Here is a 27,090-nt window from a genome sequence, read left to right as displayed (position 1 = left end):
ACTGTAAAAGGATGGTGAGGGAGTACGTAGCGGATCGCACGACCATCCTTGGTGACGCCTCTGCCCCCTACAACTACTGGGTGTCGAAGCTGGACATGTGGCCTGAACTAGCGCTGTATGCCCTGGAGGTGCTTGCTTGTCCTGCGGCTAGCGTCTTGTCGGAAAGGGTGTTTAGTGCGGCTGGGGGAATCATCACAGATAAGCGTAGCCGCTTGTCAACCGACAGTGCCGACAGGCTAACACTCATCAAGATGAACAAAGGCTGGATTTCCCCAGACTTCTGTTCTCCACCAGCGGACAGCAGCGATACGTAAGCAATACGTAGGCTGCACCCGCGGATGGAAGCTACGTTCTCTCTCACCATCCAAAACGGGGACATTTCTGCTTCATCAATCTGTGTCTAATATTCCTCCTCCTCCTCCTCCTCCTGCTCCTCCTCCTGAAACCTCACGTAATCACGCTGAACGGGCAATTTTTCTTAGGGCCACAAGGCTCACTCAAATAATTTTTCAGAACAATTTTTATAAGTTTCAATGCTCTTAAAAGCGTTGGAACTTTAACTTGAACCAATTTTTCGTTACACTGGGCTGCCTCCAGGCCTAGTTACCACTTAAGCCACATTAACCAAAGCGATTAATGGGTTTCACCTGCCCTCTTGGCTGGCCATGGCCAATTTTTGGGATGTACATTAGTACTGTTGATACAGCAATTTTTGTGGGCCCTCGCCTACAGTGTAATCAAATTAATTTTTAGGCCACCTGCATTACAGCTGACGTTACCTCAGCTGTGTTGGGCAATGCAATGGGATATTTTTATGTACCGCCGGTGGGTTCCAGGGAGCCACCCATGCTGTAGGTGCACACTGAGTTTTTAATACATCTGTACACTTCTAAAGAACCCGTCTGACTGGGGCATGCAGTGTGGGCCGAAGCCCACCTGTATTACGCACGACATTACTACCTCAGCTGTGTTGGGCAATGCAATGGGATATTTCTATGTACCGCCGGTGGCTTCCTGGCACCCACCCAGGCAGTGGGTCCACAGGGAGTTTAACCTACATGTGTCCACTTGTAAAGAACCCCAGTCTGACTGGGGCATGCAGTGTGGGCCGAAACCCACCTGCATTAACCCTTTCCAGTCCACTGTGTGACCTGTGAAGACATTAGGGTTTAAGGCTGTACAGCTCCGTTGTTGGTAGACGTCCGTCGGGGTTCTCTTACTGTATATTGCCAGCCTCTCTGCTGTCGGAGCCTATCCTACGTGTCAGCTCATGCAGTACTGGCTTTAGCCAGCATATAGCGCCGTTGTATAACAGCAGAAAAAGAGTAAGCCCCCTAGGAAAACCATATACAAATTGGATTGGAAAGGGTTAAGCACAACATTACTACCTCAGCTGTGTTGGGCAATGCAATGGGATATTTCTATGTACCGCCGGTGGCTTCCTGGCACCCACCCATGCTGTAGGTGCACACGGAGTTTTTACTACATCTGTACACTTATAAAGAACCCCAGTCAGACTGGGGCATGCAGTGTGGGCCGAAGCCCACCTGCATTAAGCACGACATTACTACCTCAGCTGTGTTGGGCAATGCAATGGGATATTTCTGTGTACCGCCGGTGGGTTCCAGGGAGCCACCCATGCTGTGGGTCGACAGGGACTTCACAATAGGGAGTTGTACCTGCCTGTGTCTATGAATTAAAAAGCCCGGTCTGACTGGGGCATGCAGACACCTTGACAGAATGAATAGTGTGTGGCACATAGGTTCCCCATTGCTATGCCCACGTGTGCAGCTCCTGATGGCGGTGGCACAGGATTCTATTTCTCATTGCTTCTGTACAGCATTGTGGGCTATCGCTCCGCCACTTTTAAAGAGGGTCGCTGCCTAGCCGTGCCAACCTCTGCAGTGTGTGCCTGCGGTCCCTCGTCATGGCAGACGCAATTCTAAATAGACATGAGCGTGGTGTGGCATGAGGGCAGCTGAAGGCTGCCCAGGGACACTTTGGTGTGCGCTGTGGGGGGGAGGGGGGGCGGTTGGGCAGCATGTAACCCAGGAGAAGTGTCAGTGGAGTGTCATGCAGGCAGTGATTGTGCTTTGTTGGAGGTAGTGTGGTGCTTAGCAAAGGTATGCCATGCTAATGAGGGCTTTTCAGAAGTAAAAGTTGTTGGGAGGGGGGGGGGCCCAATCTTGCCGGTATTGTGGCTTAATAGTGGGTCCTGTGAACTTGAGATGCAGCCCAACACGTAGCCCCTCGCCTGCCCTATCCGTCACTGTGTCATTCCCATCACTTTCCTGAATTGCCCAGATTTTCACACATGAAAACCTTAGCGAGCATCGGCGAAATACAAAAATGCTCGGGTCGCCCATTGACTTCAATGGGGTTCGTTGTTCGAAACGAACCCTCGAGCATCACGGGAAGTTCGTTCCGAATAACGAACACCCGAACATTTTGGTGTTCGCTCATCTCTACAAACTAACATCATGATCCAACCTGCTGAAGCCACAACCTAAAATTTTACTACCCTTGCATGTCTGCTTACAAATTCCATTTGAAAAGCATAGTGAAGCATCACCTTTGGAAGCACTTTGAATCATCATATATGGAGTTACACACTGAAAATTGAAATTGCTTTAATGGGTTGTACTGTGTTCTTCCAAAAACAATGTCACACCTGTCCACAGGTTGTGGGCACTACTGCAGCAAAAATGCCTATAAAGGCCCTTTTAGACACAACGCTTTTCGCTCAAAGCAGTCTTTTGAGCGATAATCGTTGTGGCTAACTGCACTGACATCATGCAGTTTTCGTTAAGCCATCGCTGATCTTTCAGCATGCTGAAAGATCAGTTATCAGGCATTCACAGCAGGATACAGCTGATACTTTTGTTTCAGCTGTATCCTGCTCCCTGAAGACAGGCTGGGTATGAAGAACAGAGCGTTCCAGCTCTGTTCTCTATACCCCGCTCGGAGTGCTCGGCTGCATAACAACCGGGTGCCGCGAGCAGGGAACAGCTGGATGCAGAAGACAAGCAGGGACACCCCGCTTGTCTTCTGCATCCTCTGCTTGGAGCGCAAGGTGATTACTCAACATTTGAGCGATCACCTTACGCTGTTAAAGAACACAACGATTATCACTAGAAAATCGCTCAAAAGATTTTTTGCGTGATGATCGTTGTCTAAATCAGCCTTTACCTGTAAATTCCTGGACAGTCTGTAAAAATACAGCACTTATTTCCATGCTTTCCTTAGAAACATCCCAGCACTACTGTTACAATTTAACTTTTATTTATTGCATCATGATGTTAATGAAACACTTACAAATCATATGATCTGTATTGCTTGATTTGAGTAGAATTGCTATTAAAACTGAGGGGTTTTTTGCATTTATTTATATGGCATGATTAAGAACGGTAACACTGGAAACGCGCAGGGCCTGTTATGATCACACTACCTGGATCATTTTTATGATGTAATGAATAAAAGTTAATTTTTAACAGAAGTGCTGGAATTTTTATAAATAAAATTTGGAAAGAATGATACATCTCCAAAGGTCCCTTGGAGCATCCTTGTGCATTCTCCAGCATTGGAAACTGCTGGCAGTCATAAAACTGCAGGATTGGGTGAGACGACTTTTTCTTTTTTCAAGTGTACTTATTTCCACCGTTTGTAAAAAAAAATCTAATGCATTCGTGATTTTTTTTTTAAGCTGTAGAAGGTGGTGTTGGTTACTGTGGTTGTAATTATGATTTGATGGTTCACTGTGAATACTACTAATGTGTTCATATCAATATTCTGGGATGCAGATATATTACTTAAAATCTCTTTGGTTCATTATGGTTTTCTAATGTATCCACAAAAAATTGTTGCCTACCATGATTTTTGGATAAGTTGTCCAGAAACATTTTGATTTTAAGTGAGGTTAGCAGCCTCATATTACAGCTTGGCCCTATTTACTTCAATTGAGTTCAGCTGCAACACAAGACATGGCCCATGGACAGGTATAGTGCAGTTTTTAGAAAGAAGCCATGTTTTTTTTAACCTTCTCCAACCACTAGATGTAGAACACTGCAATAAGAAACTTGAATTGATTTTTATATTTTAGAAAAGCCGATAATTCAGGATTTTGTGAGTGGTTCACTAACAAATGTCATCCAATTATTAAGATCCGAGGTTTAATTCAATATGGGGTCTGCTGTATTAAAAAGAGACTGTCGCCTACTTTTAGCTCTATAAGCCAAGCTTATGGACTAAAAGTAGGTGATTTGCTGAGTCCGGAGATGTAAGTGTTCTACTTACCTCCCCCATTGTTTCCACTGTGAGTGCACTGGAAGTCGTTGCTGAATGCATTCAGCGGTGCGGCTAAGTAGTCTGCCCATTATAAAATTAGAATAGGTGGACAAGCTAGCAGTGCTGCTCAATGCACTGTAGTGGCGGATTTCAGCGCCCACACCGTGGGAATAATGGGGAGGGTAAGTATAACACATCCCTGGACTCCATTTGTCACCTACTTTCAGTCCATAAGGTTAGATTATACGGCTAAAAGTAGTTGACAGATTCTCTTTAACACCTTATGGGCCAGGTGTGGTAAATATGTGGAGCAGGATTAAAGCCTCTGCTCCTGCAAAAAGGCAAATAACCCACCGCTGACGCCAATCAAAACCATTGCCATATGCACCTTGTAATCCCAAATTGTACAATTTATATGTCAAAACGTTGGAAACAATGAGGAACCCATTCCCATAGTTAAACCTATTTCCGGGTTATATGAATATGGGCAGTGGAGCTTGTCCCAGAAAATTTCCGGGCGTGCCACTAAAGGGGTTAAAGGATCTGAAGCTGTGGCATAAGCTGTGGCATTGTGTTCTGCACACACACCACCCACTTCAAAAAAAGAAGCAGGAAGATATAACCGACCTGCCAGCAACTTCTTGCTTCTCTTTTTGAACTCCTGCACTGAATACATGTTGTCACGGAGACCATTGGCTTGTCAGAAGCCGGTGGATGGTCACGGTGGCAGGGAGAGCTGGTGATCAGCTGTCAGATGTTAGCCGGGCACCAGCTCTTACAGCGGAGAATGGAGAACACCTCCGATCTCCACTGTGTCAACCCTTTACATGCCGCTACCTGTGTGACCGCAGCATGTAAGGGGCTATCACCATCGTACCACTGCGCCATGTGATCAGGGGGTCCTGATGGGTGTCTGTGGCACCCGGAAGCTTGAATATAGCCTCCAAGTCTGCCAGCGATCTCCACTGTTTAACCCTTTACATAACAGGTCTGTGCGAACGCAGCATGTAAAGGGCTGTCAGAGGGAGCAAGCTCTCTCTGTCACCATCCGACCCCGCTAGATGTGATCAGGGGGTCCTGATGAGTCTCTGTGGCACCCGGAGGCTTGAATATAGCCCCCGGGTCTGCCAGCTAAATTAGGCTATGACGCGCAGACTCTGTCTAATAACCTGCTATGCTGAGGCATAACAGAGTATTAGAAGAATAAAAAAAGTATTATGCAAGTCCCCTAACTGGACTAAAATATAAAAAATGTTTTTAAAAAAATTATAAAAAAATAAAATAAAAACGCCAAACCCCCACCTTTCTCCCTTTACTTAAAAAAAAAAAAAAAAAAAGATAAAAACTGAAATTACACATGTGGTATTTCTATGTTTGTAATGTCCCAGAGAAGGAAGTTAGTACATTATTTAATCTGCAGGGTGCACAGCAAAAAGTTTAAAACGTGGTAAAAATAGCTAATCTCACCATACAAAAAACAGAATAGAAAGTGATCAAAATGCTGCATGGATCAACAAATAGTACTAATAAAAAGTACAACTCATCCCGCAAAATAAAAACCCTTACACACGTCCGTTGATAAAAAAAAATTAAAATGCTAGTAGTCTTTGAAAGCAACGATAAAAAAAAAAAAATTTAAAAAAATCATTTTTTTTAAAGTGTGAAAAAGTAGCGAAAAAGAAAAAAACTATTACAATGTGGTATTGGCATAATCGTACTGGCCAGTAGAATTACTTTATTATTTATACTGCTCAGAGAATGCAGTGAAAAATTAAAAAAAATGCCAGAATCACAGAATTTGTTAATCTTGCCCTTAGAAAAAAATGGAATAAAAAGGGATCAAAAATTAGATAAATGAAGACTGAAGTTCATCTCGCAAAAAACAAGGCCTTCTAGAGCTCTGGCAATGGAAAAATAAAATCAATACGCTTCTTGGAATGTGGCGACACAAAAGCAAAGCTTTAAGAAAAAAATGTTTTAAATGTACAAAAATAGCAAAACATAAAAAAACTGTATAAACTTGGTATTGCCGGAATCGTGTGACTCAGAGAATAATGTTATCACACTATTTATTCTGCACGCTGAACGCTGTAAAAATGAAATCCAACAGACAAATGGCAGAATTTCTTTTTTCTCCATAATCTCCCTACAAATTTTTTTTTACAAGAGTTACCGTATATACCGGCGTATAAGGCGACGGGGCGTATAAGACGACCCCCCAACTGTCACCTTATACGCCGGTATACAGTGGAGAAAAAAAAAAAATTCATTACTCACCTCCCCCGGCGTTCTGTCGCGCTCCGGCAGGATGTCGCTCGCTCCTCGTCCCCGGCGCAGCATTGCTTTCTGAATGCGGGGCTTGAAATCCCCGCTTCCAGAAAGCTAATACACACGCCGACAGCCATGACATCATTGAATGGCTGTGATTGGCTAAAACACACGTGGCTTCAGCCAATCACACTATTCAATGACATCATTGAATGGCTGTGATTGGCTAAAACACACGTGGCTTCAGCCAATCACACTATTCAATGACATCATTGAATGGGTGTGATTGCTAACACGTGCGCCTTCAGCCAATCACAGCCATTCAATGCTGTCATGGCTGCCGGCGTGTGTACTAGCTTTCTGGAAGCGGGGATTTCAAGCCCCGCATTCAGAAAGCAATGCTGCGCCGGGGACGAGGAGCGAGCGACATCCTGCCGGAGCGCGACAGAACGCCGGGGGAGGTGAGTAATGAAATTTTTTTTTTTTACACTTTTTTTTTTTTTGTATTACCGGCGCATAAGACGACCCCCGACTTCAGACCCGATTTTTCGGGGTTCAAAAGTCGTCTTATACGCCGGTATATACGGTATACAATACATCAACTAGGGGGCTGAAGCAGGCTGAACTAGAGGGACATTGTCTTCATTCAGCCCTACATGCTATGTTACTATGTATGTGTTCTATATACCCAAATGATGCCATTAAAAATACAACTTGTCCTGCAAAAAAACAAGCCCTCGTATGGCCGTGACAATGGAAAAATGAAAAGTTATGGCTCTTGGAACGAGACTTAAAAATTAGCTGAAATTAAATGATTGGCCCATTTAAAAAAACCTGCCCTGGTGGGTCTGACAGGGTGGTAAGAAACTCGCCACTGAAGGGATTAACCGTTCCTCATTGGACATGATTTGCAGACTGCTCACCAACCTGGTAGCTCTTCTCTGTACTTGCTGCAGTTTGTCTATGTCTTTTTTAAAGTGGGGGGCCCAGAACTGGACACAGTATTCCAGATGAGGTCTGACTAAGGAAGAGTAGAGGGGGATAATTACCTCATGTGGTCTAGACTCTATGCTTCTCTTAATACAACCCAGAATTGTGTTTGCTTTTTTGGCTGCTGCATCACTTTTTTTTTTAGCTCCTTACCCCCAGTAAAACTGAAAGACGGGAAAAAAGTCAGTGAAAAACAGATATAAAAAATACACCTGTATGTCATGGGGGAAAAAATGGAGCAAAAATAATTTTGGTAGTTGAAGAAAAAAAAATAGGGCAGTAAAACCACCACATGAGTAAAATCCCTTAAAGGTACCTGGTCCTTAAGGAGTTAAGCAAAGACTATCATCTGCTGGTCTGCAGGATTTTCCCATTTAGTTGTATTTTGCAGTTCTAAGTGCCAGGTTACCATAAGGAGTATGGCTTATCCACAGCTATATAATGGGAGGATACAAAGTGACATTACACCTGCATTTTAGGTTAAATAAAAGCCCCAACTGCACGCACTGCTATCTATTTCCTCTTGGGAGAAATTGCTCCTTGGCATTTCCATCAATGTTCTTGTCCCCTTGACATTTAGAAAACATCTACAGCAATTGTCTTGTTGTGTGCTGCCTTCCTGCCACAAAAAGAAAGGAAGGAGAAAAAAAAAAGAGCAGTCTGTTCATAGACATTTGTACGGGGCGCCCTGCTGTTTCCAGCAGGCTCTTATCACATCCGCGCCCTAGTATCTGTAAGCTGATATAAATTACAGCATTTTAAGTGCACAGGCATAAACTTTTCTGCTGAATACTCAGCTGCGGAAAAGAGTTGGGACACTGCTGCTGTGCATGGAAGTCTCTCCATTCACGTAGAGAAGTGTATTGATTTATTTCAACTGGAACAAAGGCCAAAAGCATTCATGGGCTGAGAAAAAAAACTGTACTCAAACAAGTGAAACCTATATCCATGGTAGAGCCTTTCCTCGGGAGACATTTCCTTATGTGTATTGAAGGTACTTTGAAAAAACACACTTAACGTGGGGGTGCGGAAAATGCATGTCTGTGGAATAACATTCTACAAGGAAATGTAAGACTTATTATGTTCCTCACACATCTACCTGTTCCTGCATGTTGTATTTGTCATTAATAAATTAGCCTTTTTTGAATTTGTCTCTCCACTCAGACCGGCTGGACATCACCTTTAAGAGGGGGTTTGTGTTCCCACATCATATCTATTCCTCTTATTAGCGCAGAAGGATTTTTCTCACGCATCTACCTGTATGGCTTCTAAAAAGACTCATCAGCTGATTATCTTGCCCAACAGGCACTAGAGGGTCAGTCGGTATGTGCTCCTCTCACAAACCGCTCAGGAGGGGAAACATAAAAACACTTCTCTGGCAAATTAATGGGAAACATTTGTGTAATTATTAGACATTAACAATAACTGCATCTTAAATAAACCACCACTGCTCCGAATGATACAAGTAACCAGTCATGTGAGAGCAAACAAGTATCTAGCTGGAACAGCCTTGAAATGAGGCAAAAAAAAAAACAGTTCTCGACTTTTAAATGAATAGAATTAACTCAATCATAGGGGTTCATAGAAAGAGAGAAACATTCCTATAAAAAAGGACCACAAATATACAGTTCACTAAAACAAAGCAGCAATACAAGCACTCACCGTTTCTTTGCTGGGAAGCAATTCTTTTCTAATTCTGAAGAAGTTCTTCCCATATTGTCTTAATCCTTTAATAAACCGTTTCTGTATTAAAAACAAATAAGACAAATGAATTAGGAACCAAAACATATAAGACATTATTGTAATAGAAAGCTTAAACTTTGGTGAGACTTTCTACATGCATTTAATATTGTCTGATTCTCCTTAACCCCTTAGCAAAACCCTTTTTATGACACTGAATCACAATACCGACACAGGTCTCCGGTGTCTGCAGGAACGGAAACCCAGGTTTCTCGTGTCAGCGCAGCATATGCTATAACAGCGGGGATCAGGGGAACCACCAATCCCTGCTGTTTAACAATTTACATGTCATGGCATGTAGAAGGCTGAAAGAGGGAGGTGGCTCCCTCTATCAGCCATCAGACCCAGCAATGGGATCCCTTATGGGTTGTTATGACACCCAGGGGCTTGAAGATGGCCTTTGGGTCTGCCATCTATGGTGGACTTTGAGGCTTAGCCTCTTAGTCCAATATACAATAATATACTGCAGTATAATAGTGTATTATACCAGAAATAAAACTTACTGCCAAATATAAAAAGTGAAAAGAAGTGTAGAATTTAAAAAAAAACAAAAAAAACTATAAAAATAAAGTCAAAATCAGACCTTTCCTCCTTTAGGGCTTATTCACACGAGCGTATATGAGCCACCTTTTTCCACGGCCAGGCGATATACACTATAATCTGAGCTGCCTTCCCTCTTCACTCCCTGTCGCCGGCTCTCTGCCTCTCTCCTCCCCTCCAGCTGTTTGCAATGGCAGGGGGCGGGCTAACTTCCCGTTCCTTGTCCACAGCCAGCAATGGGAAGGGGTGAGATGGTGCGTACCTTAGCCCCTCCCATTGCAAACAGCCGGAGGGGAGGAGAGAGGCAGGGAAGGGGAAGACAGCTCAGATGGTAGCTTATATCAGCTGGCCGTGAACCTGGCGGCAGATATATGCTCCTGTGAATAAGCCCTTACTGTGTGTAAAAAAAAAAAAATCATAAATTAGGTATCATGTTCATGATGACCCCCCCCCCCCAAAAATATAAAAATTAAAAACATGGCAAAAATAGCTGATTTTCTATATCTCTTCTCACAGAAAAACTGAATAGAAAGTGATCAAAAAAATCATATGGATCACTAAGTGGCATCAATAAAAACTACAATTCATCCCACAAAAGAAAAAAATTAAAATAAATAAACTTAGTATGCAAAAACAACAAAACATTCAAAAAAACTGTGTAAACTTAGTATTGCCGAAATTATGCTGACCCAGATAATAACATTATCGCATTATTTATTCTGCATTCTGGACGCTGTAAAAGTGAAATTAAAAAAAATATGGTGTAAATTCTTTTTCTAATGTCCCCCACCCCACAACAAAATAATAAAAGTGACACAGTACATTATATGTACCTAAAAATACAACTTGTCTCACAGAAAATAAGCCCTGATATGGCTAGGTCGGCAGAAAAATTAAAAAGTTATAACTCTAGAAATGCAACCAGAAAAAAACCCTGAAAAATTGCCTGGTCATCAGGGCATAAAATGAGCTGGTCACTAAAGGGGTTAACAAAAGACTTAAAGTCTGACACTTTTTAGCATACTGTTTATGAAAAAAGACTCTTAAATGGATTGTAGCAGAGCTTGGTTCGGCTGAGGATTCGTTTTACATGAAGACCGTGGATAAGGCGGCACTTTAGTGGCGCTGTATCTCTGGTGGGAAACATTGAAGTTCAACTTGCCTAATTCCTTCTTTCTATTGACATCATCTGCGGGGAAAACTAAAAGGGTCCCTCATACGCATATAAGAGTCATGCGGTTCCACCATAATTGGTGGGTTCAGACGACTGCTGTCTAATGTTTGTGGGGGCTTTAAGGCTGCCACATGGAGACTTTTTCGTAGTGTAAAGGTCCTTTTACACTCAATGATTATCGCTCAAAATTCCTTCAAACGAGCGAAAGTGAGCGATAATCGTTACATGTGAAAGTAAAACTATCGCTCATTTTCCGTTCGTGGTTGTTTCAGCTGACACTTCTGTCAGCTTAAACAACCTCGTTAGCACTCGCCAGATCGCTGGCTTCTTGTGCTGTATGAAAGCTCCCCGCTTAGCGCTTCCCATAGGAAGAGCTCAGCGGGAAATAAAAAGCAGAGGAGAAGCCAGCGAAAGGCCAGATCGACCTTCAGTTTGAAAGCACTGCACGAGCGCTAACGACCTTAGCGGTGATGTCAGCACTCGTGCAGTTGCTGAAATGACTGTCGGCCTGTGTAAATGGGCCTTAACTTTACAATTTTGACTACCAAGTGACAGCTACAGCTCACAGGAGTGCACTCTGTAGCACGCAACTCCGTGTTTCCCTTGACAACAACTGTAACTATTGTTAGGCTCAGAGAGCGTCAACATCAGCACTAGGGGTTTCAGTTTTCCTGCTCTGTTTGGGAGCAGAAAAACAGCAACCCCTGCCCAAAGAGAGCGTCATATTACAGAACCGAATGTACCCCACTGACTATAAGGGGGAGGCACTTTTTTCCCAGCTGCCCATCTAGCATTTTGCAGGATTTTACAGCGCTACCGTATTTGCTGTTATTTTATTCTAACAGAAAACAGGAACGAAGATTCTGAACAGAACCGCCAACGCTGATGAGAACGAACCTTTAGTGATCAGCATGAAAGCTGCAGGATTTTAGGATTTCAATTCTTGTTTAAACTATAGATTGCGACATAAAAAAATAAAAGAAAAAAAGAACCGCATACAAAAAAAAAAAAAAAAAAAGACCAACAAAGATGAGCTGCAATACCAAACATAACCAAAGCAAACCCCCTTTTTAGCCCGGACAACTCCTTTTTGAAGCCCCTTGAAGGTAATGACAGTAGACTGAAAGAATCAAAGGTATACTTTTAAGTTAGAATGACTTTTTCCGTTTCTAGGAACCTCAAGGAGTGATGAAGATATGAATCCCACGTATTACTGAAAGTGCTTACAAAACTGACACAGGCAACGCGATCTGATTCTATTTTCGAGGGCAAGACATAAACCTGCCATCACCTCAACTCCATCCAAGAGTTCTAAGTGCCTTATCATGTTTTATAGGCTATGGCATCTTATCTGGCTTTTAATGTGTGAACGGGCTATTTTCTGCAGAGGGGTCAGTCCGGAGATTTATTCTGCCAGGTGTATCAAAGTGTCCTTATAAACAGGAAGCAGCTGCCTCTGACCATTCCTTGTACTGATATGTAATACATGACTTCTTTTCTAAATCTCCACTGAAAGGAGTTCACTTTTACATCATGAACTACTGCATTGTCTTACCACTTCGTCTTCTGTCCAGCACTTCTCTATCAGTTTGGGAACAGGCTTCTTCACCAAACGTTGCAATGCCTTCCCAGCATCATAGTTGCTTTCATGTAGCTAGAAAACACACAAACATGAAGCTAAAATTACACAGAACCCCAAAATGAACACACAGATTCATGTAAAATATAGTCAAAAATAGGTGGAGGAGACTGGTGAGGTCAGTGCACTAGCAGCATTCGATAAATTAACAGCAAGTGTGGGGTCGTTTAGGGCAATCCTCAAAAGTAGTCTAACATGCAAAAGGCCTCCTGCATGAACTACTAGGGGATGGTCATAATCAGAGAGTCCAATCCATTCTTTATTTTCCTCTTAATCACAGTAGATATTTTCCAGAGAATTTCTTGCTGGGCATAACGCTGGTCACAGGCATTAGAGCCATCATGTACAGTCATTACATAGTAACACATAGGGTGGAGGAAGCAGTTTGTAGAAGCTAAGCCTTGCAGACCAGAAGCTATAAGCCACCACTTCTGCTTTAAATACCCAGACAGGATACATTTATAGCACTTTAGAGCAGCAGCTTACAGGCTGGCATTACTTTTCTCAAACACTCCCTTACTCCCCCACCCTGTACTACACACAGAGCCAAGCTCCAGCAGCCAAAAACAGAGCAATGAACATGCCTCCTCTATCCCTGGAGTCGGATGACAGCTCACGAAAGGAAAGTAAACAGCAACCTCTATTTTTTATTTTTTTTGGTCAGCAAATGGATTAACAGCATTATATTCCCCACTACAGAGCAACCTCATTTATCAGCATCAGTTCTCCCCATGGTACAAGTGAGCCCTTTGCATGAGTCGCTAATTTCAGTGCTGTAGGTTAGCTCCTGTGGCCCTAAACGGAAATGACCAACCAATTATCTTGATCTCATTAGCACATGCTCCTGTATACTGCACTAGTGGAAACAGCAGGTCACATCTAGGGTACTGTTGTACCTGGACGCCACCGGAAGCTAGGGGTTTGACAGGGCTTGCATGAAGGAACGCCCCTAGCTCCTGATTGGCTGAATTTTTGAAGGTCCTAGCAACATGGAAGTATTTACAGCTAATAATAAAAGCCTAACAGGAAAACTAACGGTAACCCTCCAGGCCAGCCAAAAATCAATACAGACGCTGCAGCTATCACTCTCCCCGGAGCAGGCGTCCGCCCATTAACCTCCCCTGGGCAACTGCTACCCACCACCTCTGCTGACCGTGTGATCATGGTGGTGCTGGAGGAATAATCTCCCTGCAGTTAACCTGTGCCTCTGCTCCCTCGTTGCTACGTCCGCCAACTTTTTTCACCTGGTGTGCCGGCTCTCTGCCGCTGACAGGTGGGTGCCCCGCTCACACTGTGTTTTGCTCTGCCGCTGCTGCTCCCACTGTTGCTGCTATCCTCCCCGACAGACTGCCGTGTCAGGACAGCACTAGGGGGATTAAACATGCCTCCAGCCAATCAGAAGCTAGGGGAATACAAAATTTGAAGACTGCTGTATTATGTCGCCACCCCTGACTTCCGGTGGTGACATAATACAACAGTACCCACATTTAGTGCCACAGAGTACAGAGCTAGTGTGTCATGGTAAGAAAATACTTCAGAAATGAAGTTGTGTCCCCCTTACCATTGCTTGTTGGTTTTGAATAGGATGAATAGGACAATAAATTGCACATTTAAGAGTGAATTATTTATTATGTATATGTGTGATAGAAAGTCTTATAGAAAACCATTAGGGAAATTTCAAATGTCAGTCTTAATATGATGTTCCCCACTGCACGAGGTGCCTAAGATATGCAGCAGCGCACACCTCTTCATATATTAGGTCATCTTGGCTGCCCCATGCGCCTCCATAGATATGCATGTCAGGTCCAACCTAGTGTACATTTCTAGTAGAATATAAACTAGTTTCTGGTATAAATTGTACATGAATCTGTCAGTCCGGGACGGTCACAACCCCTTCCCACATGTCCAGTCTACTTATTACAGGAGTGGCACAAAAAGTTGCAAATCCCCACTTGTGCAAATATTTGCAATTTTTTTAACGCCAAAAACTAGCATAAAAGGCTTTATAAATGTCCCCCATGTGTGCAGACTAACCCTGTACATTCATGTAGAAAATGCCATCTGCAGCCAGTGTGATCTCACCATTTCCTTTTTTTAGTGACACAGCTGGAAGGTTCCTTGGATTCATAATGAACTTCATTCCCCGTCTCTCACATCTCAACACGGCTCTGCATTCTAATTTATATCTTCAATTACAGTGCATATTCTGTAGATACCTTTCCTGTTTCTAAGCTGAATGGGGCAGGAGAAGGCGGCTCAGGCAACCTGTGCTTCTATAATGAGTCATTACATTGCCAGCTCCACACAATATAAAAGGAGCTTCGGATCTGCTTAGCCTTATGGATACCCGACAAACGTCCATATTTCAAGATTTAGTCAATCCATAGGAATAAATTCAGTTAAGACTAAGAAAATTACATTTCAGCGTTTGGAAGAAAAAAAACCCTGAGTTCTGCATCTTTGCCGTCAGAAGCTTATGATTCTTTATCATATAACAAAGGTGATGTGATTGATGGGCTATGGAAATGCCAGCATAATGTTGCTTCTAGGGGGTGGTTACTCCTAACTGTGTACTAAAGCTACATACTACAGCCAAAAATACAATAGCATCTACGGCATACACCGATGGCTGCAGATACGCCATAATTACACTAACTGGACATATTACACATAATTACACTAACTAAGCAGAGATTTTTTATTGGAATGGTCCAGAAGATAAGGCAGCGCTCACACTGGGTTTTGTGTGTATGCTAAATGTACACATCTTTATGCCATTAGCAATATAAAAACGCATAGAGTTTTGCAGAAAACACAGACAAATGTATAGTATACATTCGTCCGCGTTTCACAGGTTGGCGCTCCAGTTTATTCTGCAGTATACTGTAGCGTAGTTGATTACATTGTGTCCGACGAAAAAAATAAATGTGCTTTATTTTTTTTTTTTTTTACTGTTTTCCTCCAGCCCGACATATCCTACAGTATGCTGTACTGCACAATAAGTTTCCTCCTCTAAAAACGTTACACGTTTTAAAATGAGAAAACGATCAACGTAGACAAACGAGTTATATTTTTAAAAGATTCCCCTCTTCTTGTTTTTCATATAAAAACATGTTTTTTGTAAAAACTTATGAAAACATATCTAAAACACATTCATTTAACTGATGGCGTTTTTTTCATGATAAAAGTTATACTGCAGATGGTGTATACCTGTGCAGGTGTTATTACACCCTTGTGACTTATACGTTTAACGTACACATAAACGCAGTGTGGATGCTGCCTAGCATATTACTCAAGATCCGTTTTTTCTATTTAGATTGCACTGGTTTGGATCAAGGAGACCCAGAGTCTGAAGACTACAGCCTGGAGAAGTGGTGGCCTCCTGTAATGACTTGCTTCCACCATCGCCAGCTTAGCCTTATATTTAGAACAGTTCATTTTACACAGTGGCTGCCCACATTCTTATCCAGGCATGTAAAGGGATACGACACACTACAAATAGCAAGACACAAGGACACTCTGAAAGCCCCAGTAAGCGCTACATTCCCATGGATCACTATATCTTATCAGCTCCATGATGTCCCCGCTCCATCCTCAGCACACCTCAGCTTTACCACCTCGGTGCAGAAACATTAAATCACTGCACTAGCGCTGCTGATAGCAGGTGCTGCTGTTACTGCAGAAATAAAGCCCTGGATTGTCAAGCTTGATTTATAGCTGGGATGGAAACCTTATTGAATTTCCATAATAATAAATGACACTGCTCATCCAGTGCTCTTTTATATCTCCCAGGGCTGCATATAACTATCTGCAAAAACCAGAAGCAACAACAAAGAGCAAGACACTACAAAGAGCTCGGTGACAAATACGAGACTTTCACTGTCTGTTTCTATAGTGCTGACATATTCAGCAATGCTGTACTGAGACTGCAATCTAACCATATGAGTTTAGATGGACTTTAAAAGGGTTGCCTTATCCCTTTACTTATATAGTGGAAGCTAAAAACCTGGCCAAGACATTTCCCCTGCAGCAGCTGTAGGTAATAGCAGTATTACATGCTCATCAATTTAATGTAAGTGTGGGTGGGCCTGGTTCTCCATAGCAGCACAGAGGTCTCGTCTCTATGACATTTATATGCCCTAGTATAGTGACAAGGATTCTATTCATAAAGGTATATTTTACATTTAGGGGAAATGGTGTGGATTTCCCATAGAGCCAAAATCTGCAGCAAATTCTGCAGCACTGAACCGCAGCAAACTTCACCCCTTCAGTTGAAAGGATGAAATCTGCTGTGGATCTGCAGCAAAAACCTTGTCAAAATCCACACCAAATGGTATGGATTTTGAGCAGATCTTCAAAATACACTACATGTGAACGCACGCACCCTAAGGCAACCTCTAACAGCCAACATGGAAAAGCAACAAAGAGCGTGTCCATGTAGCAATATACTTCATGGTCCCGCAATGTCAACCAGCTACGAAGACTGCATTGTATTGGCTCCCAAACAGGAATACTCACCTATTTATGTAAGGCGTGATATGACCACATGCAATATAGTCAGTGGTTCATGGACGGTGTCAATGTGAGGAGCGTGATCCAAAAGGAAGGTTTCCTACCTCAATTCTCCTAAAAAAAAGGTTTTCCTAATCTGCCTAAAACTGTAGTTTTGTCAGAATTCACCCATGAAACACATCAGGTGTACTACTAGAACAAGTATGTGATAAGCTGTGTTTTGTGCATCTCCACATACTTCCCATATGTGTAAGTGAAGCTTAGCGGCAGGAAGCAAATGGGTGGCTTTGATATATAAACTTACTAGGTGATCTGACAGCTGTAATGATTTTCACCAAATAGAAACACATCCTGTGAGGCCTCCTAATAGAGACATGCAGCCTGCAGCTCTCTGCCTGTTACACTGCTGTGAGGCCTTCAAGCAGTAAAGCAGCAGGTTGCCTAAGTCCGCCTTACTGGAACGAAGTAAAAAGCATATACTGGTGACTACAATATACCGTAATTATCCAAGCAGCAAAAACAGAGGGACGACTCCTCCACAACTTACCGGGAAAAAAGGTACAGAAAAAAACAAATGACATTTCGATACAAGAGAGCAGATCATTACTAATATTTATCTGTCAATAACGGCCCTCCGCCCCCCTAGGATTCATCTACCTGTCAATGAACATGACAGAAAATTGTCAAATTGCAATCATCAGACAGCTGAAAATCACTTATAGTACCTCCCGGGTGATTTGGGAAGCTTTTACGACGACACACAGTGCCAAGATAATACAACAAAAACATCTTGCCGTCTATTCGTGCTCTCTTGGATGTACAAGTAATATGAATAAATGGTCTGATCGCTAAATTAAAAATAAAACATTTAAAAAGTCAAGAACACAGACACTGAACATCATCAGTTAAAAGTGCAAGAGACAAAATAAAGTACACTTACTACAGGGTTACAGATTAGAGGACTGTCAGATAGATTGTTTCAATGGCAACCAAAATGTATATAATCCTGAAAAACCATGCCGCATGGCAATTTTCGTCTTAAAGAGCAACTCCAGCAAAAAGACATTTTTCCATCTCTTCCCCCCTTATCTAATTGCCGGTCATACTCTGAAGGCCCTTTTCTGTATATTGCAGTCAGTTCCATGTGGCACACACCCCTGTCTGAGGTTTATCAGGCACCATCTTGATGTTGCTTTCACATCAATACCATGATCAGCTACAGCCTGTACAATCTCTGCAATACTGCCTTTACCATCTGTATTCTATACTCACCCCAATCAACTACAGACTAGAAGTATACAGTTAGGAGTATGAGCTATGATCTTCATTATATATATCACATACATACATATATTTTTTTTGAGAGGATACCTACATAATGAATAAAAAAAAGATATTTCTTGCGTGGCCCTTTAATATACACACAAAATGTATATGCTGTACCTAATGTGTATGTATAATTGGTAGCACTCACAACTGAAACTTACTGTATTAAGTGCATTGAGTGTTGTATCATCACGAGAAGCAGCAACACAACCATCTTCTGTAGACCCGCCATCACACATCCCTGCAAAGGCAGCCATGCTCCTGTCCAAAGAAAGGCACAAAACAAACTTCAGGTCTTTATCTTTTTTTTTTACCTGCATGGCAGTGCCCCAGCTGCACAGGAAACTACAATGCAGCCCCTTTCATTAGTGGGTGGGAAATTGTGGTGTGAGGAAAATACCTAAGGGTCTGCACTCCCTTATTTTTGATATCAGTGGTGGCCCTAGAGGTTGGGTCCATGCCATAACATTCTAAAATTGCAATGTCCATTTACTAGGTGTATGTCAAGCAGTGACCCATAAAAGATTGCTTTTTGTTGGGGGGGGGGGGTGAGGTTAGGAGTAGGAACAGTATAAGACAGTAAGAATACCAATATTAAAGTTGCCCATGCTGTGATGCCCTTTTGGTTTAATGGAAACTTCAACTGGACATAAAACATATCCATTAAACAGGGCTATGCTGCCAGTCATATGACCATGCTTCAGGTATCGCTTCAATACTGGACAGGCAAAGACGCCCAAACCACTTCTCGCACTACCTGATGAACTAGTAGGTATCGGTAGTCTAAGACACTACATGCTGATCTGACTGGCCAGTTTGGCTCATGTATGCAGCTCTTATCAATCAAAGCAGGTGTAGTGTCTTAGATTAATGACGCATACGAATGCCACAAGTTCAGCCATCTTTGTCCAGGACCAGAGAGGAGCTATAGGTGAAGAAAGGCCTCTGGAAAAATAAATGGCTCACCTGGCCGCCCTGAGATACATCAGCAGATCGCAGTCATTGACACCAGGCATCCACACCAGCTCTTCATGCTGAGTGATGGGATCACGATCAGGAGAAGGAAAAGGTTGTAGCTCTGGAAGCTTGGCCTGTTGGGTGGAGTATGAGACAATAATACATTACAGAGCACCTAACAGTCCGAAAACATCCTCTACAACTGAATGAAGGCGAGCGGATGAGAACCAACTCAACGTTATTCCTACGATATAAAAAATAAATGTCCAACAAGCCAACTAAGTGTCACGTTAAAAGGTTTACTGACTGTCAGTGACTCAGCCGAGAATAAATTAAGTCATTTTTAAGATGCGGACCGTACAGTTTAATCCAAACCAATAGGAATACCCTGGCAAATCTGTAAGATCTGCTGTCTCCTAAGGTGATGAGGCCGGTCTAACTCCATAAAATATGCAAAAAAGACAAGGCTCAGGGGAGTAAACTCCGCCATTAAACAGATATTACTCCGTGTCGGGAGACCTAATTAGCAGCTTTAGTCATCTGCAGCAATATTAGCAGTAAGGATGCAGAGTACTTCATGGCGAACGGCTTCCAGCCTCTGTAATTACTTCTTACAGATGCAACACAAATCATACTTAAAAAGGCAATATTTATCTGCAACCTGCCAATTATGAGTCAGAGGATCAGAGCCTTCGGCAGGGTTTTAACGCCCACAATTAGCAGGGCAATTTCTGCAGCAAAATGGCACAGGACATCCATAAAATATTGTAGCTTGGCTGCTGCTGATCTTAGATAAAACTCAGTGTTTCACCTGTCGCCTACATAAACTGCTAAGAAAAATTAAGAGAACACTTTGCTTCAAAAATTAGGGGAAAACTGAAAATCACACATCGGATATCGATGATCTCCATCATCTCCAGACTCATTCACGTCTGTCACATGCTCAGTGTGAACCTGCTCTCATATGCAAGTAGAACACATTGCCGACTGCAGACCTGCCAACTCTGGTGTCCTCTGGCAAATGCCAAATGAGCTGCAGTGCTGGGCTGTGAGCCATGGTCCCACTACACGCTAGCGGGTCTTCATGCCACCCTCAAGGAGTCAGTTTCTAACAGTTTGGTCAGACACATGCAGACCAGTAGCCCGCTGAAGGCCACTTTGTAGGGCTCTGGCAGTGATTATCTTGTTCCTCCTCACAAAAAAGAGCAGATACCAGTCCTGATGTTGAGTTGAGGTTTTATGACCCTGCCCAGCTCGCCTTATGTAATGGTCCAGGTCCTGGTATCTGCTCTACGCTCTTGTAGTTGTGCTGGGAGACACAGTAAACCACCTTCGATGGCACTTATGGATGTGCCATCCTGGAGAAGCAGGACTACCTGTGCAACCTAATTACGCTGCAGGTACAGATCTGCAGCAGGTACACACTTTCTTTTGGGGCAAAATTTAATATAAGACAGTGTCTTATTTTTGGGGAAACGCAGTAGCAAAACTAGAGTAGAATCAGTCAGAAAGGAAGAGAGAGGAATTTTCTGCAGCCACCATCTACAAACCCATATCTGTGGGGTTGTCCTTCTGGTCCCTCTCTGGTGCACCTGTTGACACTTTCATTGACACCAAAGCAGATAAAATTGATTCACAATTGCTTATGTTTCTTCACAGACTGATATCCCTGCAGTGTAAGTGACTTAGCGTTATACTATGATGCTTAAGTGTTCCCTTAATATTTGGGCAGTCTACTTTTTCCTAATAGGGAATCTTTCTAATTCATCTCTCATAGGGGTTTTACCAGAATTCACTTCTATGTCTTGTAAACAAGCTGGACTGTGGCTTGTAAACAAACAACAAGAGCGAGGACCAAGTGGTGGTGCGGGACACAGCGGGGAGCCTCAAGAGGCGAATATATGACTTTGTTGTTTTATGGCAGGGGAGCTGAGTTTTATAGGAAAAAAAACAAAGACAATCCCTTTAATACAGTTAGCCTTCAAGTCTGTCAACAGAACTCAAGTCTTCAAGAATGTAAGGCAAGAACAGACTACAATAAAACAGCTTGTATCCGAGGAAAGCCACTACCAGAACTCCGCCATCCCCACTGCAAGTCAGCACCAAAGTGACACAGTATACGGATATATACAAGCCCTACAAGAATGATCACAGCAAAAAAAAGAAAAGCATACAAATAAAATGTACCTGATGACTCGGCCCCACGCGAATCTCTCCTTGGGTGCTATTCAGCCTCCTGTAATACAAAGAGCACATCAATGATTATATAACAGTATCGCTGAACACACATCAAATGCAATTACACCAAATATATCTAAGACAAGAAAAAATTAGATACAAAAGGAGTGTCTGTACCTGCTACACTGCCACAGAACACATGCCGGCCAATGAGCAAACACTGGGATAGGGACATTGTGTGAACAGAAGGTGGCAGGTGGCACTCTAGATTTCCAAAACAGGTTGCAGATTGTGCCTGAAAGATCTGCACAGAGGTGATTGGGTTTAACACTGGCTGTCAGCCACTACCAGTCATGCCAAGACTGGATGACCCCAGGAGACTGCGTGTCTGTACCTGCTGTACCCAGTGCAGGCCAGGGCCCTAATTATACTGCTGTTTTGTGCCAGTTGTGGAGCTGGAAGAGATTTGAAACAATCCAATATATTCTTACATAAGGAAGAGAGTACATACGTTGAATGTATCTAAAAGACATAGCAAAGCATGAAATATAGTAGGTTTACTGAAAACATAATATGTTCCATCACAAACATTCTCTACTTTTCAGGGTTTTTTTTTAAGAAAATGTGAATAAAATATATATTGCATAAACCGCAATCATACTGCTTGTGACTGATCTGGCTACCACGCGGTAAACTTTGCTTCCAGTTCCTTTTGGCTATATTTTCCCACTGAAGATGCCAGTTTATGACATGGTAGAAACAGGGCTGGCATGTGCCACTTGGGCTTATTTAACAGCAGTCAGGAACTGTACTGGGCTTTATAGGTTCAGGTGGCAGGATCATTGTAGGGCTTGTAATTTTTCCTTTTCTCAGTCTTTAGGCTGTATTTACATAGACAAGTGCGATATTGGTCCGAGAATCTAGGACTGATATCGAATTTGTAAGAGCTGATGCCTATGACCGTGTTTTTACCGCTTATCGTGTGTGAGATACACGGCGAATGGAGGCAATGAAAGTCAATGGACTTTCATTGTTCCATGCACCTCAGTGTGTGGACACTGCATATTGATACGCAAGAGAAATAAATTGCAGCATGCTCCATTTCTCGGCATATTATTACAGCCTTTGTAAGGGCTCTGTATGATACGCTGTCCAATACATTGTGTATGGGCAGCATTTCCATACACATCCCCGCTCTGAACAGAACAGCGAATTAAAAAAAAACAACACCATACTCGCATAGCATTTTTTTTTTACCAAAAGGAAATAAAGGGTGATTTCTGAACCAAATCATCCAAAAATAGGACAGCGCGGGATATAAAAAATTTTTTTTAAATCACAGCGAGCTAAAAATCACCCATCTAAATTACCCATTGAAATTATTGAGTTATTCGCCTGTGCGAATTTTGTTCATATCAGATGGAACTCGTACTGGAATATCGGTTGTATAAACGTGGCCTTATGACAAACGAAAATCACATGCTCATGGGAACTGGGAATATTGATTGCATCATGAGGACACAGTACTCCGGATATTAGACTGCCGTGTAATAGTCACAATATTCACTGTGGTTTTTGTGATCTGGTAGATAACTATACAACTTAAACATTTATTGATATCTGCTTCTGGTATATTCATGTTTTTGTGATTCATATGCATTAGAAATTATGTTTTATATGGCTCTTCAGTAGTTTTGATTTTTGAGAAGTTTAATGGTTTTGCAGTGTGCTCTATTATACATAAATGACCATAACATCCTTATTTACAGAAAAAAGCAAAACCAGCATCCATTATAATGTCTACTTAGCAGAAATAAGAAGATGCATGCAGAAGGAGTTCCGGTGAGCAATAACTTGGATGTATGGGGGTATAATAAAGGCCAACTGGTGGTACATGATGGGTGAGGACACGATGCTGTAAGGTTATAGATTTACTGGCCCAAAACACCTTCACTGAAAGTAACTGAGATTTTCTATCAGAAGTACCCCAAGAAAGCGAGCGGAAGGGAAGATCTATGGCCAATAATTCATCACCGCTCGCTTCACCAGTCGCTTACACCTCCGAATATTTTGATAGGAAGTTATATTTTGAATAGATAAATTACAGAACGATAATATAAAACATGTTTTTTTTTTAACGTACGTTAAGTCCCAATGTCCACAATATTTTGATAGGAAGTTCATTTTGAAATAAATTAATCACACAACGATAAAATAAAACATGTTCTTTTTTAACTTGGTTACGTCCCAATTTCCACAATTCTATCACCATATGAAGAGGCTGTGTTGAAGATGATGTTAGTTATGCCATAGGATACATGCAGACATCTTTCTTATGACTATTGTAGACATAGCGGTACATAATACAGGACGCATGGACGGTGCATGGAGACGGTAATAACAGCAGTCACACTGTGACTACAGCTCTCTGCGGGGGGCAGTAACATTACTGTGCATCCTGCCACCGAGACCCCAGTGTGATCTAATGTCAGTGTGAGGGCTTTAATGTAACTGCATCAAACACCAGCCACCGCCATTTGTAGTGTTGTGATCTGGAGACCGAGGTTTATTCCCTGTGAGGAAGGTGTTAATTCTAGACTCCTGGACTACATAATTTCTACAGGAGCAATGGAAAAAAATAGCAGAAAGACACAAAAGAAACTGATCTATCAAAGCCGTCTCCATGGCAACAACTTAATATTTCGGCCCTCTTCAGCTGCGGTGAATTACATAAAATGACAAGATCTTCCCTTTGAAAAAATGCTGGTTGCTATGGAAACGCTGTGCTCGCTGAGGTAAACACGCACTGGACAGAGAGGCGCTGGGGAAGTGAAATGGCAGGAGGAGGTGTAGCGGCGGCACAGACCCTCATAGTACACAGATACATAATGATCTGACCTAGAAACCCCCCTACTCAAGTGATATAATGGCCACCGCACAGGAGGAGTCTCAAGGGAAATAATCCACATGTGCATTCCCCAAGTCTCTTGGTCGGAGGTACGACTTCCCATCAGGAAATGTACATTCTACAGTGTGTTTTGGTTACTAAAATACTGTACTGATGTGACTAGGTTATGGATTGCCATTTCTTTTTTTTTGCATTTCAAAGCCATCTTTTACAATTAACTTCGCAAAGGTCCAATATTTGTAGTAAATACATAGTTGTAAGATTGGACTATAACGTTGTAGCAGTGTGAAGTTTGATGCAGTAACACAAAGTTTACCATTTGACATAAAGCTGGCCTATCCACCTCAGTCACCTACAGCTCCGACTATAGACATGTACAGAGCCAGCTGTGCACGCCACATGCTTTAAGGAGAGCGGATAAGTGGCCATCTCTGCCAATACCATCCTGTGAGAAAAAGAAAAAAGAAATTGGGCAAGTTGCAATCCAATAGCCCAATGCTTCATTCTCCGGACATCTGAGGAGAGTCTGGACACCTCCATACACATTAGATAGCAAGCCAGTGCCATGAAATCAGTGGTTCATTCAATGTGTATTAGTGTTCGTTAAACCCCTATAGATATCACTATAACGTATCAGTAGAGAAACAAACTCTGTTATGTTAATTCGGTTATCACAATGCAGCCCCCAGGGCTCAAAAAAACAAGTACAGATCCATATGTACTAAATATATCAGAGAATTAGAGACGCTGGCCCTTCCCTCTATGGAAATTGGACCAGTGACCCCGAAGTGCAGCATAAAATCAAGTGAGCAAGTTTTCCATGTATCAGTTTCAGTCTGAATCCAGGTTTGAATGGCAAATTCCAACAAGGCCTGGTCATCTGTGCTATGCTAGCTGGGGTCAGGATTCGATACACTGCCCACCTTGTGGGTTTTTTTTGCAGACTGGTGTGGAAAATATACTGAGAATAGGATCCAGTAAAAACAGCCAGTGGAAGGGGATCCTATGGACATAACTTGTCGATCAAAGGGGTCAAAGGAGGATGTCAAGAATCATTCTAATGAACAGCTGGTGCGCAGTTATGCAAATTGCAGACAAATACAATGCTGGTGCTCCAATGAACATGTCCAAATGCACAAATCATCATTCTTTAATATGGATGGGCTAGAACAGCAGAAGACAAGCCCCAGCTCCATTGTAAGAGAAATAGAAAGACTCCAGTGAGCAAAAGAGCAGAAAAACGGATCCCTGACAAGTGGAAAAACATGACACGGTCAAATGAATCCACATATCTGTGGCCCCGTGCAGATGGGAGGGTCAGAATTTGGCACAACCAGCATGAATTGATGATCCCTTCCCTTTTAGAACAGGTCAGTACCGCCATCTAATCTGCAGCAATTACAAGAAGCTTCCTGTCCGCATGGGCCAGTATTACTGCAGAATGATTTCATCAGCTCATGAAAACTATACCACAATGAATTGCTGTCGTTCTAAATAATAAAGAGATCCACCTCGGTACTAGATGGGATCACTAATAAAGTGACCAGTGTATAACTGTAGAAACAAAAAAAAAGAGGGGGAAAAATAAAACTTTGGGGAGATTTATGAAACTGTCTAATAGAAAAACTGTGTTGCCCAGAGCGGTATTACCCCTAACTTCCAGTGGAGACATAATACAATAATACCACCCAGAGCAACCAATGACAACAAAACACTTATTTCCTATATTGCTCTTACAAAATGAAGAATGCACTGTGATTGGTTGCTATGGGCCATTGGTTTATTTTAAATAGTTTCATATGCCCTTTTATTCTCCACAACGGTCCAAATGGAACAGTAAAAAGCTACGCAAGACTACAGATGCAGCAGAGTGTAACATTATTTGTAATGCTCTATGATAACTCGCTGTGCCACAGTTTGTTTACCCTTTAATTACTTTACAATGGGTTTTGTTGTGTTGAGATAAGAAAACAATAGCTTTTTATTGGCTTAAGAAAAGGCTGCCTGTCCACTGCCAAGGCAGAATATCACAGGGGAGCAGGGGGGAGAACTGACAGGTTTCCGTGGTGAGCCTGTCTATGAGATAGGCTGATAGCGGCAAATCGCAGCATGCCACGATTTCAATCCTGCGAGCGGAGAATCGCTATGATTCTCCGCTCGTGGACGTCGGGCTGCGCTTTACATAGCTAGCCAATGGAAGGTGTGTTGTGCGAGGTCCGCGATCGATTTATCGCTGCTCTCGCAATGACAACTTGCCCGTGGACAGCCAGCCTAACTTGTTCAAGAAAGTCCTCAGAGACAAGTTGAAAACTGCTAAAGAAAAAAAACGTGTCCATTATAGGTCACTGGATAAAAAGACGGATTCATCAAATGGATTAGAATTTACCATGATGTGGTGGAACTGAAAATCAGTGACAAGATATCTAGTCTGGATAACAGGGGTGTCTCCTCAAACAGCTGGTCTTTTGGAGAAATTGTATCATATATTAAGTTTACTATTTTACTGCAGCAAATATATTACTAATTATTATATTTGCGCCATTTACAAAAAATTTGGAGTTGGAGCAAAAAAGT

General features: G+C 42.4%; 1 protein-coding gene across 6 annotated transcripts in view; it reads right to left on the bottom strand.

Moving 5' to 3' along the window:
* The window catches only part of RERE (arginine-glutamic acid dipeptide repeats), a 338,755-nt gene that overhangs the window by 45,264 nt on the left and 266,401 nt on the right, over nt 1-27,090 (bottom strand). For all 6 annotated transcript variants that reach the window (XM_066606873.1, XM_066606875.1, XM_066606872.1 and 3 more), the window contains 5 exons: nt 21,618-21,666; nt 19,440-19,564; nt 18,635-18,734; nt 12,552-12,650; nt 9,205-9,285 (listed from right to left, as the gene is read on the bottom strand). In XM_066606873.1, the coding sequence (XP_066462970.1) occupies nt 9,205-9,285; nt 12,552-12,650; nt 18,635-18,734; nt 19,440-19,564; nt 21,618-21,666 (454 nt within the window). The remainder of the gene's footprint in view (nt 1-9,204; nt 9,286-12,551; nt 12,651-18,634; nt 18,735-19,439; nt 19,565-21,617; nt 21,667-27,090) is intronic.

The sequence above is a fragment of the Eleutherodactylus coqui genome, chromosome 6 (assembly GCF_035609145.1).
Source record: "Eleutherodactylus coqui strain aEleCoq1 chromosome 6, aEleCoq1.hap1, whole genome shotgun sequence".
Classification (NCBI taxonomy): domain Eukaryota; kingdom Metazoa; phylum Chordata; class Amphibia; order Anura; family Eleutherodactylidae; genus Eleutherodactylus; species Eleutherodactylus coqui.
The sequence above is the reverse complement of the archived record's forward strand: the minus strand, read 5'-3'. Positions and strand labels throughout refer to the sequence as shown.